The sequence below is a fragment of the Meleagris gallopavo genome, chromosome 4, assembly GCF_000146605.3.
Source record: "Meleagris gallopavo isolate NT-WF06-2002-E0010 breed Aviagen turkey brand Nicholas breeding stock chromosome 4, Turkey_5.1, whole genome shotgun sequence".
In the NCBI taxonomy this organism is placed as follows: Eukaryota; Metazoa; Chordata; class Aves; order Galliformes; family Phasianidae; genus Meleagris; species Meleagris gallopavo.
The window spans coordinates 48,424,414-48,443,189 of record NC_015014.2 but is presented as its reverse complement, the minus strand read 5'-3'; the positions used below and the strand labels follow the sequence as shown (position 1 = coordinate 48,443,189).

Below are 18,776 nucleotides of genomic sequence, written 5' to 3'. Positions count from 1 at the left end.
AAAAGAAAAAAAAGAAAAAAAAAAAGGGATGCAGAACTCTGAGGAAATGACACAGACCTGACCTGCAATAAGCTGCCAGACACTCCAGAGCCTCTCTTCCTGTCACAAAAGGGTATGTTGCTTCAGCAGGCACAGGTATCTCCACACACTGTTATTGAGTTGGTGCTAGGCCACTTCTATGCAATTTTTGTTATTTTTATTTAAAGTCCCCATAGTTGTCTCTGTAGCCTTGTACCTCCCACAACACTTCTCTCCCCCCTTCAAGTGAAACAAACAGTGACTTAAAGAAAACCTACAGCCAGCACTGCGGATTTCAAAAGAAAGGCTTTTATCTCTTATTTTTGATGGTGAATATAAATCTCCTTGCTTCTGCAAGGGAGCACATTAATGACGTGAGTGATCTGTGATACTTACCTCTAGTTTACTACTTGCATTGAAAAAAATAAGAAATTAGCTTCGCTTTACATGATTTTTCTACAGACTTCAATAGAAATGTGACTACAAATAATTACAAAGCTGCCTTTTTTTAGGCAACCTATAGTATACAGCATAGAGAATGTTACAAGATCACGTCCAGTAAAGACAATACATCGACATCATAATGCAGGATATTTCAGTAAAAATAGAATAAATAAAATTAAAATATTTTAAGCTGTATTTAACAGGTTAATTTAAAATATGGCATCAGACATACAAGGCATAGTGAACGCATGGCTGCCTGCTTACAGAATCGCTAGGTATTATAAAAAATGCATAGATAACTGAAGGGTTGCTATAACATCAAATAAAACAGTGGTAGTTACTCAGACACGTGTATGCCATACATACATTTTTGGCCATGGTTAAAGAGTGCCTCAGTACGTTGTTTGATAAAAGACAACGAGCTCTGCAATTTTAGGTGTTGATTCTGCAAACACCTGGGTGTATATTTAACACTTTAGAAACTCAGGAGTTCGACTGAAGCCAAAAGGCCAAATATTTTGGCCCATTAAGCAAACTACGTAATTATTTGCAAAATCAACAGCATTTTGGTAACAGACAAGAAATTCAGGGGACCTACAGCTTTTCAAACACCTTTCTCTCTCTTTTCCCTCAGCCCTTCCTGCAGTTGCACGCTTTTGCCAGCAAAAACTCTGTGTTCAGAGCCTTGCCAACACAGATGTGTAAAGACTCCTGACACAGCTTCTTACCTTTACACTGCTGTTTCCCAAGTGTTGGTTTGATTTAAACATGGGCTGTTTCTCTCTTGGGGAAAAGCAGCACTGTGTAGACAACACTACTGAACTTGATTATACTGTTAAAAATTCTTTGTTGTAAAACAAATAAAAATCCTGGAGTTTCCATCTCGAACTTTAAAAAGAAAGACGCTGCCAAAAAATATTTTCAGTACATAAAACAAAGTTTGGTTCAGTAGTCTTACGATTAACAAGGAAACATCCTTTAAATTCATGATCTCACTAAGCGACACTGTGAGCCACTGCATTTTGATAGCAGCCACGAGAGGAAGCGATATTTTTTTTTTTTACACTGTTCCCGCCAGGCTTAAGTAGGTTCAGCACTAGAACCTGGAGAAACAGGACTAAGCCAGTACACAAGCTGTCATCTCCGTGCTTCGAAATCTGGCTTTGTGGTCAGTTCAAAGGTTGCTACTGCTGAAAGGGGGGGGTTTGCCTCACCTCCCCTCCTGCTCTCCCTGTCATCTGCACAGCCGTGTGGCCAGCTGGGTCAATTTTGGAGTTTACTCACATTATGCAGACTGGCTTTCTTCTCCAACTGCACAAGTAATGGAGCTGGTCCAAAGGAGGCAGCAGGAACGTGAGACTTGGGATGGGACAGAATTGCTTCATTCGCAGGGTGCAAAGACTCTATTACACAGAAGTTTGAGATCATAGAATCACCAAGGTTGGAAAGGACCTCTAAGATCATCCAGTCCAACCATCAACAGCATTTCCCTCTAAACCATGTCCCTCAGGACAACATCTAAACATTTCTTGAACATAGTGGAGGATCAGCTCCTTAGAAGATATTCTAGAGAGCTCCGTTTAGAATATTACAGCTGCATGGCTAGCCTTCACTACATTTGCTCATACATCAGGCTAAGTATGTTTTAATAGTTCTTCTACATCTCTAATGAAGGCATTTCTTGAATCATCACTCTTTCCCCTTGTATTCTTAACATGTTTTGCCCAGGTATTGCTGTTGACTTTTTAAAATAAGAAAAAAAAATCATTATTTGTTCATAACAATCTTGTTTACAACAATCTCTGGAACAATAAAGTAAAAAAATGATTCTTGTAAAAACAACGTTGACAATGTCCTTCTAAAATTACAGCATGACCAAATTTGCAGACTTGGGAGACAGATACAGTTTGGAACATATATATAAATGCAGGCAAAACATTTTTAACATTAGTTAAAAATATCTTTTATGTTCCATTTCCAAAATTTGTACCAATCTGCAAGTCTAAACAGAAGATGGCAAAGAGAGAAAGATGCATATCTGCATTTGAAGATCAGTACAAGACAAAAGTTTAAAGGGGCATTACTGTGCTGACCTTCAGAATTTGCAGTTGTGTGGATCAAGGCTATTACAGGAGACCTTTGGAGCAAAAGCACTGACATGAAGTTGACCCACCTGAAACAACATCCTGTTAGAAAACAACTCTCACGATTTTGTCACAGACTGTTAAAAAAAAAGAATTTCTATTGAATTTAGTAAATAATCAGAAACATGATTGTTCTTTTTGTGACATGCTAACAGTAGCAAACTCAGAGGGGGAGTAGCGCAACCCAACACTGAATGGAACATTTGATCAAACACTCATATAGAAAAACATCTGTAACATTTTTGCTTCTGTGAGAGTTTTAAGACAGAAAAACTACTGACTAACTCTTTCTTGGTCAGTATGAGCCCTATGTGGAACAAACAGTATTTTTGATGAATTAATGACAATTTGGGATGACATATTTAACATCCAACACATGCATCTGTATGTTTAAAGATGAAAAGCTTCCATGGATCACCCTGTACTCAATTATGGAAAACACTCCCAGATTTTTCAGCATTGGTTTGGTATCAAACAATTCCTGTCTTCAACTGTAATGTACAAACAGAGATCAAATGACAACGATTCACATGAATGTCAGGCAGACCAATGCTGACAAACAATTTAAAATTAACAGGTTAGTTCTGTAAAAAATAAAACTTGGTATTTAATCTGCAGTAATTCATTGGTAGCTGATCCTTGGTATCTACTCCAGCGTTGAGAACTGAAGTGCTGTAGGACTTAAGATTATTTGTGACAAATCCAGCTCAAGACGGTGAAACTATCAACTCAAGCGTCATTCACTCCAAGGACTTTACTATGAGTTCACTGGGAAGGACGTGGTCATATTCTTTCTTTGTGTGAGTTCAGGTAATGTTCACATATTTACAATCAAACAGACCTTCCATTGCTCATGATGTAACTTACTGACAGGAAAAAAATTATTCATGCTTCTTTTCATATCAAACGATGGTGGCAAGAACGAGATAACATGCTTGTTTAGCATTGCTTTGATACGGATAAATTCTCTTAAGACAAAGCATCAGCAATTTGGAATGGAAGGTCAAACACCATCAGTTCATTTCCCTTAGTGTAGCTACTGTTATCTGCAGTTAAATGTTAGGAGAACCTTCTCTCTTACGCAGCTACGGCATGTCGGTGACTGGGCGTTTCTGTTTCAAAGTGTCAATGAGGGACAGCACTCCTCTCTTTACGTTGGTTGTGACTCTCCTGGTCACCGAATCTGCAGGTGGTGGGGGAGGCCGAACTTTCTGCGAAGGAGGCCTGGCCACTAAGCACTTCTGATACCGTAACTGCAACAAAGCAGAAGCATTCTGCACTCCTTACTGTAGCCATTACTTTCAGTGCATTTAAAAGGCATTTCAAATACTTGCTCATGAAATACAGTCAAACTTTCATTTTGGCTGTGACAAACAACCCTGATGAAGTTAATGAGGTCTGTTAGACTTTTAGCAGAAACTGTTCTTTAGCACATGACAGACACTACATCATAGCAACAACTCTTTGAAAATTGAAAAATAAGTTTTGTTAAACAAGGACTACATTTTACTACATTATCACTGGGTTACACAGAAATATTCTTCCAGTGTTAGATAACTTCTGTAACTACAGAACAGATCTTACACAGGTGTTGAGGAGTTCAGGAGATCAGATGTTAAAAGACCAGAGTTCACTAAATCAACATTTCAAGCTTATTTTCAATTTACCAGATAAATCAGAATCCAAATTGCTAGGTTTTATCTTATTATATGTCAGGAAATTAACTGCACATTTAGAAATACATACACTGAGGTAGTAGAAAATCTAAGTACTATTAGACGCCTTTTCAAGAAAGTCACTTACCATACAAGCAGCCTGAACAGCTTCTGATACATTGCCTGCATTTGGTTCACACCAAAACACATGGCACTCAAAATGCTGGTTTCCTGTGTCCATAATGAAGGCAAACGTATGAACATCTTTGCCTACTCCCATGAAGGACAGAAACCGCACACGACATTCCACCATGATTTCCTCTTCATTCTGGTTATGAATAAAATGATTGTCTGTTACTATCAGATATTCTATGAAATTTTACTTTCAGTGTTAGGTTGATTAAGTAGGGAGAGAACACCGATACAGTCAAATTTCTTCTGCAATCTGTGTATACCTGGTATGCAAGGCTTGGGCTGAGTCCTCCCTTCTAGGCTACCAGCAGAACACAAGGGCTTTAAGCCTTAGAACTGAAGCATATCATGCATTGTAGTACTGCATGTTTAAAATGGATGTGGCAGTTTGGTGAAGAAATGCATGGCTATTGTGACTTCTAAAGACAGTCCCCTATTACTGGTATGTAGAGATGTGGCTTTAGGATCTAATCAACAGATGCAGATGTGGAACATTCTTTGAAAGTTTCATTTTATTAACTTCTATGAAAAATGCTCTACTAAAGGACAGTGATGTGAAACACAGATTGTAGTCTTACTCTTGGCTTTCATAGAAAGAATAAATAAAATACAGGTTAGAACTTAGGATTGCTCCTTACAGCTTAACCTACAACATTTTAGACTCAAAATTTCTAGGAAGGATAATACCGTGTTTGTTTTAAGCATCTAAAGGTTACTTATAATTTATATTTCTAAGGACATGCTTGGAACGGTAAATAAAGTTGAAGCTGACACAAGTAATTATAAAACAGCGATAAAGCCCTGCAAAGAAATGAAATGCAAAAAAGGCAAATGAGGTCCAGGAAGAATGAACACTTTCTTCTAATGCTCATGAGTTCCTGGTTTTCGGCACTTGTGTTAAACATGTTTTGAACATGACATTCTGCCTTACTCTTTCACTAATGACTGTGACAGTAGCATCAGCAACATTCATGGTAACTGGCATCCAGTCTTCCTTGCTAGAAGAAGCCATCAGACTTTCAATAGCGCTGTTCAGAGTATCCATTCCTAAAACAGAAACAAACGTGTATGAGTAAACAATATTATTTTCACACAGTAGTACATAGTAGTAAATCGTTTTGAGCTTGGTAAAATGAATATGATGATGGATTTTAAAGCTGGTTTTCTTCATCTGCAGAAGCAAATCAGGTGCCTCTCACATATTAAAAAAACATTAGCGTCTTGTTTAACTACTGCACCATTTCAGTCATCTGAGGCCTTTCTCATTAGTAACAAAGCTCATATTCAGAGAAAGCAGTAAAAAGAAAATGCTTTCTTTCCAGCTCCCAAAGTACTCTGGTTGCACAACACACATTTATTTGAAGCGCTGAATGCTAGACATTTTCATCTCTGGCTCTTAAGACTCTGAAGCTCGGGAACTGCTCCCATTCCAAAATCATGCTCTTACCCTTGGCCACTCAGAATCCAGCCCTTAAGAGTTTATGCAAGTTCCCTCTGAAGTCACAAATATATAACACATACCCACAGGTTTAGCTACAGGTAGCATTCCCAGGTACTGGACGTGGAACTTCTGTACCAGTTCTGTCTTTGGTGTTGGGAAGTCTACTGCATGGGAACAAATATAGATTTCTATTTATTGCTACTCACAGCTCGGAAAAAGACTTTCATTTCATCAATAACCTAAAACAGTTTATCAAGTAATTATACTCTGAAGGCATTGTACTAATTAAAACAAATCTCCACTCCCTCTGACAAGACTAATGCCAAATAATTTCTAAGGGAATTAGAATGCTGCATCATTTAATTCTTCATCTACACTAAAAATAGGGTCACATTATGCTACTGGCATATTAAAAAAACAACAACAACAACAAAAAATATAAATGAATGTGCCTTTGAGACATACAGACCTATTTTTCACTGCATAACTACATAAAATCTGGAATCTTTTTAATATCATCCATTTTAATATGTTCAACACAAGCTATGAGTAATCAATACTGCTGTCTAGCAGAAAATTACACAAGTTGATGTATGGATTAGAAGTAAGGTAATCAGGATGAACTGCTGCATCTGAAAGCATCTAGTTTCCTGTAAAGCTAATACATGGTACATCTGTTCTCCTGGAGAATTTTCTAAACAGCAGCTATTAAGTTTTGACTACTAAGGCATGCAAAGGCAACTTTCTTTTCCCATGCAGTAGTAGAGTGTGCAAAAGACCTTCAAGATGGATGACAACCCACTTGTATCTTTTGCCTCGGAAGCTACCAAAACTGTGCTGAAACCTGGAAGGAGCAGTCCTATGTGAATCCATATGATTAACTGGAGCATTCTGCTATTAGGGCAAATTTGGCTGATTTGTCTCAAAAAGTACTTTGATATGAACTGGACAATATATGCAAGTAGCCACAAGTATGACAAACTGTGTTTGCAGAAGTTGTATTTTAAAATTAAAGACAATGTACAAACTGACATAACTTAGCAGGACTGTGTTACTGTGAACAGGATCAATACGTAAAAATGTTTAATACAATACCAGCTTAGAGTCAGAGACAGTGGTTAAAAGACTCTCCAACCAACAGGCACCATTTTGGTCAGAAACAGCATCAGAAATGAAACATATCTGAAATAGCACCATCCCGCGGACATGAGCAGTAATGTATGGTACCTTGCAGAGGAACATCAAGGGTGACGTTTGTCCTCTCCTGCATTGAACTGCAAGCCATAGCTTTAGCATTCTTCCGTTCAGCCATAATCTGAATAAGAAAGTGATAATGCAGCATTTTTTTTCAAAGATGTTGTAAAATAGTAACTCCAAGTATCAGTCCACTCCTATTAGAACTGTAATTTCCAAAATTAGTCTGAAACTACATGACTAAACAAGTTATTCTTCATAAATTACTTCGGCTTGCCCATGGCTCATTCACCATTCCTTATCTATGTACTTAAGAGATGTTCAAGACCAGATGAAAGAAGAATGCAAGAGTTAAAAAACTGGCCATTTTTATCAACAGAAAAATTGTGAGGAGTAATATTGCTAGAAACAAATATTTAACACAGAGAGAAGTATGTTCATTATTCATGTACCTCTCTGATCTATCTTCTGCTGCATGTAATTTTTTCTTCCATTTTTATGTTTCTTCTGGCATTAAAAATTCCATGAAAAATGCAACACGTTCCTCTCCCACAATACTAACAAAAGAGGAAAACACTTCAAAACAATCACTTTGGATGATCATTCCCTACAAATACACATCTGGGAAGGGTCCCAGGGAAGTGAAGGGAGGTTTCCAAAATATGAAATATTGTTATCTGCTTCTTTAACACTGATGACTGTTGACAGTAATTAAGATATAGAGATGACTAGAGTTCCAGTAAATGACAATTGGTCTGAAGATACTTCTGGCTAATTTATCTTTTTATTTACTTTTCCTTTCTTCCTTTTTACTTTTTTTTTTTTTTTTGCTAGGTTTCATATTTTGGAAGTATTATTTTTTTGGGAACACATGGCAGTATCCCACTTGAGGATGAAAAATGATACTTGCTAGCTTAGGGAGAAGCCCTGGCTCAGTAAAGAGGTCAAGTGTGTCAGATAGCAGATGCCAGGTGCTTTGCTGAATCAGGATTGCATCTACTGCTGAATTATGAAGGAATAACTCTCTGCTCAACAGCACCATTCTCTTTTATTCTCTGTTACTATTAGCTGTAAACGTTCAGTCACTCTATGATCCAATATTGCCAGGAATTTCATGCCATAATTACATGACAGCTTTCCTGCCTTTCTGACAGCAGAAGTCAGATACTCTGTGCAATTACTTGATGTTGTGCTTACTGGACAAAAGAAACTTTTGTAGGGACATACTTTTCCCTGCTAGGCTTGCTAGAAAAATCTGTGAGAGCTGAGTTCGAGGAGAAAGATGAGAGACAGCAAGTCCAGACATCTCCAGTGAACCACTGCTGCAGTGATGCTGTCCAGCGTCACCCAGAATGGCCTCTGCCACTCCCAGCCCCACCGCCAGTTGGAGCAGCCCGTCAGCATGTTTTTAAAAAGGTGAACGCAGCCTCAAATCCATAGCTCAGTAAAAGAAATAAAAACAGTTTCAAGCACTCTGGCTTAAGTATCTCCCTATAAAGCCTTTCAAACATTTTTTTCAGCTGTAAAGGATGTGCTGTCACAGCACTACAAGACATTGCTGTACTGAGGACACTCATGAACTGATCACGCAAGAAAATCAAAATTAATAACTAGGGAATGTTGGCAGATTAACGTAAAACAACTGAAGAGAACAGTTGTCTCCAGTATTACAGACAGTGCTGCTGCGGGAACTAAGATTCTTCTGTTGTTTGTCAGCTTAACTCTCCTCTCCTCCCTGATTTATTTTAATTGGGCAGCATAACACTGGCAACTATTTTCATGTCTGTCCTGCTCGAAGCATACCATTTAAACAAGGTCTAATTTATTTACAAAGCTACATACCACCACTGATCATTAATTAAAAGAATGTGTTCTTTTCCCACTTTCAACACACAACTTCTTTATTACACAAGAAGACTCTCTGTATATACGCTTATCAATGAAATACAAGTATTACCATCCTCAAATCTAAACGCATATCCTCCCACTACTCCCATTCCTTTGTATCCTTTACAAACTCCCTGTATCATTTCTGGCTGCCAGAGATATAAAGCTAACAGTGTGAGGTTGCTGACTGTGTATATTACACTGAGGCTCTTAGCAAACTTGTGCAGATGACTTTACATCCACTTACCTTCGAGCAGATCTCGTGTAAACTTGTGGCGATGGCTTTTGCTGGTGTGTCACATCGAAACACATGACATTTCAGAATTCTGGTGTCTTTGTCTCTTGCCACATATGCAAAGTCTCTGCACAAACAAAATGAATCGACACATTAGAAGCAGTAATACCTGCAGTCATCCCTCCTTTACCATGTGTATGTTTCAGCTGTTAGAGAATAAAACACATCTTAGACAATGCAGATCTACAAATTTAATACATTGCATACCTATGAAAAAATACATAAGCGTTGATGATTAATCTATATAATTAAACAGCTCATTACAGTTTCACAATACTTTATTGAACATAACACTCATAACTCCAAAAGTAACTGTAAATATAGAGAAAAATATGTACTTACTAAAGGAAAAGGAGAAAGAGAATTACAGTATAAGACAAAAAATACATGCAGCTTTTAAATGTTAAAAAAATGAAAAATGGCAAATGGTGGTCTAGGTAGAAAAAGAATGCATTTTGAAGAACTATAAAAAAGTGTTTAAAACATGCAGATAGTAATTAGAGATCTGGTTGCATAAGGGAGATGTGAACCTGCTGAGCTTTGCTCAAACTAATTGGCCTAAATATCTGACCTTATTTTTTCAAAAGTTAAATAAGGATTCCCTATGAAAGAGATTTTCTGCACTGTTCCAACTAGTCGCCTCAACAGAGTACAGCCTTCCAAAGCCAGTATGGTGCTTCCTCGTTCTCAGGCTGTTTAAGTTCTGATGTGCTTCTGAAGAAGTCAGAGCATGAGCACGGCGTAAAGAAAGCGTCAGGGTTGGACATGTTCCATTTAGATACTGAATTCAGGACTGCCTCCGCTCTAAGAGCCCATCACTCTGCCCCTGTAGTGCTAATTTGCTTCATGACCCTTCTGGGATGGAGGCTAATTCACCCTTTCACAGAGGAGGAACCTGAGGCTGGTTCTGCAGCACAGGATGCTGATGGCTGACAGAGAGCTGGACTTCCAGCCCCACAGCAGACAGGAGCACTATCCTGAAGTTCAGCACATTGCCTGTATTTAGTGTGGCAGCACTAGGTTTTGTCAGTGATGAATCCTCACAACAAAGGAGTGGCTGCCCCTAGCCTGGATGCTTACAGGCAGGTTAAAGTTCTTCCTCTGCTTTGGTGTGTCTGCATGAGTGACACAGGCACCCTACAAAGGGACAGTGCTGGAGTAACGACATAGGCATGTCTTAACTCAATGACTCATGACTTGTGGCAAATCCCACAGCAATAATTCCAGAAGAGGTTGTCTGTTAAGATGCCTGGAGGTCTTCTAGCTCCAGCCCCACTCCCAAATACCTCAGTCACAATCTACAAGAGCCTTTCACTACTTTCTTCCCTTTTGCTGCACTGCAAGTTCACTGAGACACTGAGCATTCTGGGAACAACTGAAGTATTTTTTCTACGCAACCAAAGCCTTTCCTTAGAAGGGCTCTTTCCTTCCTGAAAACTTTGAAATAAAATAGAGATTTCCATCTGGAATTGCATGCAAAACAACATGCTGGCTGTGATCTTAGGTGCAGGCTAGCAAAGATGCATAAGCAAGCAACCTGCTGCACATACCTCATTGCTGGATCAAGGCCTGTTCTTTTGGAGTGACATGGCTATTTATCACTATTTGGAAGCATTAACCTCAAATCGATAATATTCCTTCAAGGATGTGTAAATGAACGATTTACGGGTTCCTTTACAAGAAGAGTAGTTGTATTACCCCGCATTGTTTTGCTGAGTTGCCTGTGCTATGCAGATCCCCATTCAAATAAATGGAAACCTGAAGCCCAAGGAACACTGTGAAGCATCAGGATGAGATGGGGCCATCACCTGTGAGGGGCTGCACAGACACAGAGCATAACTTGCACCTCCTGGTAGCTTAAAAGCTATCGGCTAGAAACTTGTCGTTAATAAAAATAAGATGGGACAAAGCGAGTATTGGAGGTTTGGATGACATATTACATTGCCAGCCAAGTTCAAGCTGCCTAAGAATGGCTGGTTTGACCTTTGCTCAGTGGTGAAATGACAGAGCTGGTAGGCAAAGCCTCCACACACAGATCAGGAAGCACTCTGCACCGCAGATGTCTTCATGCCCCTCCTGCTTGCTCTAGCATTTGCCCAGGGATACCAAGAAATGCCTTTTCTTCACCCTGTGAAATCCTACTCAGGCACCATCAGCCTGAAGGAGCAGAAGAAGCAGCCTTTTGCTGGGATGCTGTGTGTACCAAGCAGCCAGGAGGCCTCAGCCTCAGACAGTGGTGTCTGCTCCTGCTGCTACGGTAAATATTCCTGCATTAAGAGGACACATGTATAAGCAAGGTGGTGTGAAATTACAGTGCAATTACAGCAGCAAATGAGACGCCAGCTAGCACATCAATCTTGACTACTGAGAGCTAACAAAGCCCGTGCAGTGGTGTTTGAGACACACACACCAGTGCCTTACTTTAAATACCTGAACAGCTTGAACAAAGTAAATCAGCTAATTACATATGGAAATTGTGAACACGCATAAACCTTTAGATGATCATCTGTAAGCCTGCTGAGGCAGAGAAGGAAATCCGAGCTCCTCAAAACCGATGGCAGTGTATCAGACACAACCCTGCCAGCACCAGATGTTTCCAAGTCATCAATCAAAATTAGCAAGCACATCATCCACTTCTGTTTTGACAGAGCACAAACAATACCACTGATTCCCTTAATTCCTGAAGTCACCTACCTGCCATGCTCTGAGAAGCACCCCAGCAGGCAGGCTGGCAGCAGGGACCTGGTGCAGCCTGGTGTTCTGAAGCACAGGGAGAGCAGAGCTCTCTGTGGGAAGAAGGGCATGGCTTTGATCACTCGATAGTAACTGCTCCCAAAACCGTGGCTAACAGAATAAAACTCTGGAGCAACATTTCCCTACACAGGACCAGAAGGCAACAATTTATTTGTCCAAAGCCTTGAATACCAAGTAAACCCCACGACTGCTCTCTGATGCTTCTTTCACTTCAGATCCCTTCTGGGTCGCTTACTCTGTAAACCTTCATTCCACAGCAGCTCACTTGAAGCTGATTAACATTTAAGTGAGATTTATGGGCAACCAGTCCCTTCAACAATGAAGAAGTGCTGAGTAACGTGCTTGCAATAGAAATTTACGGAAAAGGGCAAATACCTCCTCACACCGTTCCCTTGCCTTTACATCTTGCTAGGGAAACACGGGAAAGAAGAAACTGAGAAGCCTTTAAGAAATCCAGGGCAGGATACAAAGATAGCACAAAATGAACAGATCCCCATCTCATCCAGATGGAGCCTTGCCGTTCTCCATGGGATGTGGGCACATGTGAAATTAGCAGGATTTGAACCACAGCTCCCAGTAAAATTCCCTTCATGTCAGTGGGAAGAGCAGCAAGACATTTAGTGGAAGATCAGTGTATTGCATCTCTATATTCCTTCAAGTTCACAACACAAGCAGATCGTTTCTGTTGGTATGGCATTACAGAGAAGGGGCACTGGGATTTATTTTCTAATCATTTGCACATATAGTACCTTATATGTACTAGTACATTTCAGGACAGAGGAACTGGTTGTAAATTAGCAGCCTGGAAAAAGCCAGAAAACAGGTAGAAAATTTATTTTGTTGCACAAGCAGGTAAGACTGGCTCTGCTGAATAGTTTAAAATACAACTGAGAGACATTTTAAAAAGCAATTAGAGAACTGCAAAGATAATGCAAGATGCTAAGTGGAATGGAATTTCATTTTTATTTGCTCCTTTACCCTCCTTAATTGGCAAATGTCTACAGTAATTGACTAGAACTTAGATAGCCATACCTATTTAACACCTGGCTAGGCATCACTTAGCTGCTCAACCCTGGATGAATATAATCACACTAAATGTGATTTATGCTAATGCTGTTCTGTTTGAATAGCAGTCATGGCCATTTGCCACTATTAGGCTACAGTCCTAGGAGACATCCCAATTAAGTACGGCCTGAAAAAACATTGCATTCTCCAACGCCTCTTCTTACTTTTCCAAAAGGAGTGTAGAATTGAACACTTATTAAAAAAAAAAAAAAAAAAAAGCCTAGCCCTGAACCTGGAAATAAGGAAATTTCTACTTTTACCAATGATAATTGAATTGCAGGTATTTAGAACAACTGTATTAAAATAATACATATGCAGGAAAATGTAAATTGCTTTGCAGATTTATGTATCACAAATTTTAACAGGAATCCTTGAAAAAGAAAATGATATCCTCTAGGCTCAGCTTCAAATTGATTCAAATTCACCCAAAAGTGCCTCCAGAATATGACTATGTCTATATATCAGTGTGCACTGTATGTATGTCTTGTGTCTGTGGGATCAAAGAGCACACCCTGCTGGGCTGCTGTGAAACAGGCTCCTGAGCCCATAACCTTCAGCTTTTGCTTTGCTTTACTGCAAACAGCTGCCCAGAGATTTGTGGAAAAGGAAGGAGAAAGGGGAGAGGGGAGGGTTGTGGAAAAAAAGAAAAAGAAGAAAAAAGGGGAGAGCAGCCGCCACAATGGCAGAGTGGGGTCAGAAGCCATCTGGCAGGAGGCTGCCATTCACACACCGTGGGATAGACAACACAGTGTCCATGAGAGCAGAATAAATGAGCAGAGAAGGAGAAAAGCAAGGAAAGTGAGAGAGGTCACATGAGAAGAAAAGGGGATAAATATTAACACCGACAAGCTCATTCTTTCAAGAGGCTTTTTCCAAGACACAAGTATTCTAATGTCACAAATGGCAAGCAAGGTTAGGTGCAGGAAACCATGCAGTAAAGATACATTACAAAAATTAAAAGATCTTCTGGCAATTCTAAAAATGTACAAAATTTGCAATTCTTCTTTACTCCAACAGCTCCAGCTTGCAGAGCTCTTGCTGCCCAATTCCAACCAGGTCCACCATTACACATCCTGGTCATGAGTTTTTGGCCTAGGTAGTTAAGATCCTCTCTGAAGCAGATAAAGACTTCTATCAGTCTTTTCTTATTTCAGTCCTCACAGAACTTTAAAAAAAAACAAAAACCTGGAAGCAATACCCTGGAAGCAATAAATCAGTTCTGCACTTATTAAATTCTCCTGAAAGGGCACTGGAACAATGTAGCTTGTTTTTCTAATTCATGCATAAAACGCATAGTGCAAATTATCCTCTGCTGAAAAGCTGAGTGTGCTTCATTTCTTGACAACGTCACTTGCTAGCTTTGTGCAATACTCAGAGGCTTTATCTGGCAACCCTAAAACATACAGCCTCCCGGTTACTCTTTGATGTCTTATCGTTGCCGCAGCTCTGTGCACACCCAAGTTAGTTTGTTAAAACCTTCCTGGAACCAATGTGTCCAAAACCCAGCCCTTTAGAGCCCAGCACTTCCAGGCTTGAAACTATTTGCACAATTTCCACTCCAATTTCCTTCCAATATCCTGAACCTGACACAGCTGCAGAAGCCATTCCCTATGTGCCAAGGCTGGCTTCCACCTCACTGTGCAGGGCAGAGGACAGGCCTGCTGCCACTGCCTCTCCAAGCACAAGGATGCTACAAACCATGCCCCTTTTTAATACCAAGGTCTACATTCCACCCTTTCAGAGAAACACAGATCTACATGGTCATGTCACAAGTCGAGGTCTTGAGTTGTGCCAAGGCATGACTTAATATCCACACTCTCCAGATCTATTCACCGTGTCAACAAAGCACACCAACAAATACCACAGAGTTAAGATTTTTGCTCCATGCTAGTTTTCCTTGCTAGCCTCATCTCATGATCACATGGCTAAAATACTGCTTTCATGGACAAGACAAAGAGGACAGTCCATCACGTTTGTTGGGGTCACCACCAAGACTGCCCTTGAGAGTCCATCTCAAAGTGCTGGCAAGACACTGATGAGAGTAAGGCCAGTGGCACAGGCCATCCCCAGTGGAGCACGCAGTACTCCCACAGCACATGCCTGCAGGTCCTCAGCACGCCCCGCAGAGCTTAGGGCAGGTGTGGATCATGGTTGCTCCTCAGCTGCTGGGCAGACATGGCAAGGCAATAAGAGGAGCAGCAGCTTCTCTTCAAAAACTGGCCTCGGCCCAGTTTTTACAAAAACTGAAATGAAGACAAACCTTCAGCGACAGATCCTATGAAAACCAGCGGAGACACTGACCACTGACATTTTACTGCCACCAATTTTTCACGGTGAAATTTTTTCTGCTTAATTGCTTCACAATATTAATGAAATATGCATGGGCAGGAGGCTACCCTGCACAGCATGATTTTCAAGGAGAAAATACACAAATGAAGCAACTTGTCAAGACCATTGCAGCTGCTGCTTCTACTTGGTAGCATCACAGACTGCTGGTTTAACTCCTCAGGATGGCCAGTCTAGCACTCTTTGTGAGTGCTAAATTTCCTTAAAATAGACGAATGTGTTATTATGCCTATGAACCTCTAAACAGCCTCTCTGCAGGAGATCCTGCAAATTTATTTTGACAAATTAGTATTTAGATATTTTTAACAACACTTCTATCTTCCAGATTTAATTGGAAGATGTAGGCTTTTGTTTATAGGGAATATTTGAAGATTTAATAAAGAAATACATCAAGTTGAGCTCAAAGCACTACTACACATTTCAGTGAAGAAGACAGCAGACTGCGCTAGAACAGTTAATCTCTCCACTGAGAATCTCTTTATAAGCAGTACTCACTAGATCTCCTTTGCTCTTTATTATGCAGACAGAGAACAAGCAATCATGCACAGACACTACCCACGAATCTGCTTGCAGCACACTTCTGCTAGTGTTAGTCTGGGAGGATCATCACTTCCTACATGCATGAAATCTACATTAGATTGCAAAGCCATAATGAAAGAAGTTCAAACATTTCCCTAGGCCAATGCTGCCTAAAGAACTGATTAAAAACCAGTCAAGCCCGGAAAGCATTCTCATTATATTCCACAAAGCAAACCTGAGCGTCTGCCCGCATCTCTCAGCCACATTCCTTCCACACAGTCCCAGCATCAAGTCCTTACAATTTAGAAGAGCAAACAAAACCCGCGCCACATCCACGAGACATGATTCTATCAGCAGGAAGCCCTGGCGTGGCTGCAGCCCTTGCGCTGCAGAGCGCGGGACTACAATGCCTCGCTGTGTGTGCTCCCACCAGCGGGAAACAGTGTCAGGAATCCCAAAGGGTTCCTTTGTGCACCCAAACAAATCAAACGTGCTGGTGACAGCTTTTCATCTGACTCCAAGGACAAGTGACCAACCCAGCTGCATTCAAAAATCAAATGCCAAAAATTGGAAGTTAAATGTCAACATTTGCAACTGTTGCTAAAATTAGTTCTTAAAGTCCCCAGCAGTCTGTATAACTTTTTTTTCTTAAAGAAGAGATAATGAATTTTCCTTCATTGCAGTACACACAGAATGACAGTGTCTAAACTCAAATACCAGAAGTCAATACCAAAATCCACTGCATAGCATAAATTTAAATTGTTCTAGTAGTTGAGGGCTTGAGATATGGAAAAAACAGACAGTTCAACTTGACAATACTGTTAATAGCAAGCTGAAAAGGTGGCAGAGACATAAATGCACCTCACTGCAGTTGAGTTTCTGAATGACAGTATTCACAAGCAAACTGATATGAGCACTGTTTGGTGCATGCTGGAAAGATAAACACAAAGAATAATGGGAAAATGAAAATCATTTACCTCTCTCTGAATCCACGAAAGCATGAAGAAAGAGAAAGAGCAAGTTAGAAAGCACTCACACAGACAGAGTTCCAGCAAAAGATGAGACAGAGTAGCTGAAGTGTGCTGTACATTTAATATTCATTATTTGTTTGTAGCACAGTGTATCTAAGTGTCCTGCAACTATTTGCCTTCAACGCTTATTTAGGTTGAATCCCGTTGCTCTCAAGCTTGTATTTTTGGCAACATGCAATGAAGCCAACAAGCATCAGCTGAGTTTAGCGAGGCAGGACAGACATATCAGCACTGCGAGGTAACCGAGCTTAAAATATCACACACAGATAGGGAAGTAGTAAGCGGTAAGCATAAATGGATACACAAAGTGCATGAACCCTCCTTCTTCCAAAATGACACTACTTAAAGCACACAAACAAACAAACAACTTAAAGCAAAGAGAAAACAAACAAATAATTCTTCAGGCCATGAACACTTTACGTTGTCTAAATTGAAGGAGTATACAGATCTGCACGAGTTTTTTGAATGATTTTTCCACAAGCTCAGGCTCTGAATTCACTTGTGCTGCTACATGCGCTGCAGAAGTCACAGCCTGGGTGACCTCCTCATGAAGGCACTGAGTTGACAGGAAAAGTACAAAATCCTTGGGCACCCTCATCCCTGAAGCATTGCAGCAAACTCAAACTCTCTGTACATCCCTTTCCTGAAGGACAGGGACAGACTCCTCTGCTTGGGGCTGCTGCTCCTTGGCTGGGACACAGCTCCCCACCTGCTGGCCTTGCTTCAGGTGGGGCAAAGGAAAGCACAGGACCACTCATGCGTGGAGATGTCAAGTAAAGACAGTATGTGGTTTCGCGTGACATTCCCACAAAGGGGTAACCGCACTGGGAAACTAAATAGGCTGCTGCCTGCTTCTCCCCAGCCCTCCCTGAAAGCATGACAGCACTTCACGCACATGGCGATGCTGGCCCTATGGGGGTAAACACCATTCTCAAGAGGAGAGCTACTTTCCACAACTTTTAATGTTAGTAAGACATGTGCTGAGGAGCCATCTGCTGCAAGGCACATCTGTGCATCCAGCCCTCCAACAGGTCCTTGCAAACAGTATCTTCTACTCCCCTTTCTCCCCAGGCACTACAGAGCTCAGCTCCTATAAGAGCTCACCTCTAGTGACCACCTGAGCATCATTCAGGCTCAGTACACAAACCTGTGGGATCCTACATCATCCAAGTTAGCTCTGATTGAGAAAAAAGTAGTGAAGCGGAAAAATCATCCTTCCTGCTTAAGGGCAGGACTAAAGATGGCATGCAGAAGGGAAGGAAACTGACTCCTGTTAGACATCTCACTTCAGTGAGTATGTGAAGCTTACAGAAATTGATCTGTTGCTTAGGAATGGCTTAATGAGTAGATTCGGAATAAAAGCAGGCTTTCTAAGCCAGGTTTTAACTAAATGTGCATATGGTTAGCTAATGCACCCATTCAGTGTGGGAGTAGAAGCTGTGCATGGATGCATACGTATATAGTTAAGGGTTTAATTGCTGTATACTAGCTCCATGAGCCTTTTGCAAAATGGTGGCACTTAAATAATGTTTAAAGGAAATGTTGGATCGTATTTTTAAAACATGCTTTTTCAACACAAAAAAAAACATGTCACAGTCAGGAGCTTGAAACTTCAGGCTTAAGAGAAGCATGTGTCTACTTCAGCAGTGACATTTGAGAAGAGCTAGTGACAGAATCTACACAAAGGAGTAAAATTAGTAAGCTTGACAGATACAGTTCATAGTGCATGACATTAAGAACTGCTGAAGCTCTACATGTTATGATTCTTATCCTCCCTCATTTAATCCTACT

General features: G+C 40.5%; 1 protein-coding gene across 14 annotated transcripts in view; it reads right to left on the bottom strand.

The window, feature by feature from the left end:
- Positions 1-311: 311 nt before the first annotated feature.
- Positions 312-18,776, bottom strand: part of APBB2 (amyloid beta precursor protein binding family B member 2) — a 150,532-nt gene continuing 132,067 nt past the window's right edge. For 12 of the 14 annotated variants that reach the window (XM_010710245.3, XM_010710246.3, XM_019614890.2 and 9 more), the window contains 6 exons: positions 9,223-9,337; positions 7,122-7,209; positions 5,975-6,058; positions 5,385-5,500; positions 4,410-4,589; positions 312-3,859 (listed from right to left, as the gene is read on the bottom strand). In XM_010710245.3, coding sequence (XP_010708547.1) covers positions 3,692-3,859; positions 4,410-4,589; positions 5,385-5,500; positions 5,975-6,058; positions 7,122-7,209; positions 9,223-9,337 — 751 coding nt within the window. In that variant the 3' untranslated portion in view covers positions 312-3,691. Of the gene's footprint in view, positions 3,860-4,409; positions 4,590-5,384; positions 5,501-5,974; positions 6,059-7,121; positions 7,210-9,222; positions 9,338-16,189; positions 16,254-16,931; positions 17,125-18,776 lie in introns of those variants that run through there. The other 2 variants (XM_010710256.3, XM_010710255.3) reach the window with 2 other exon arrangements.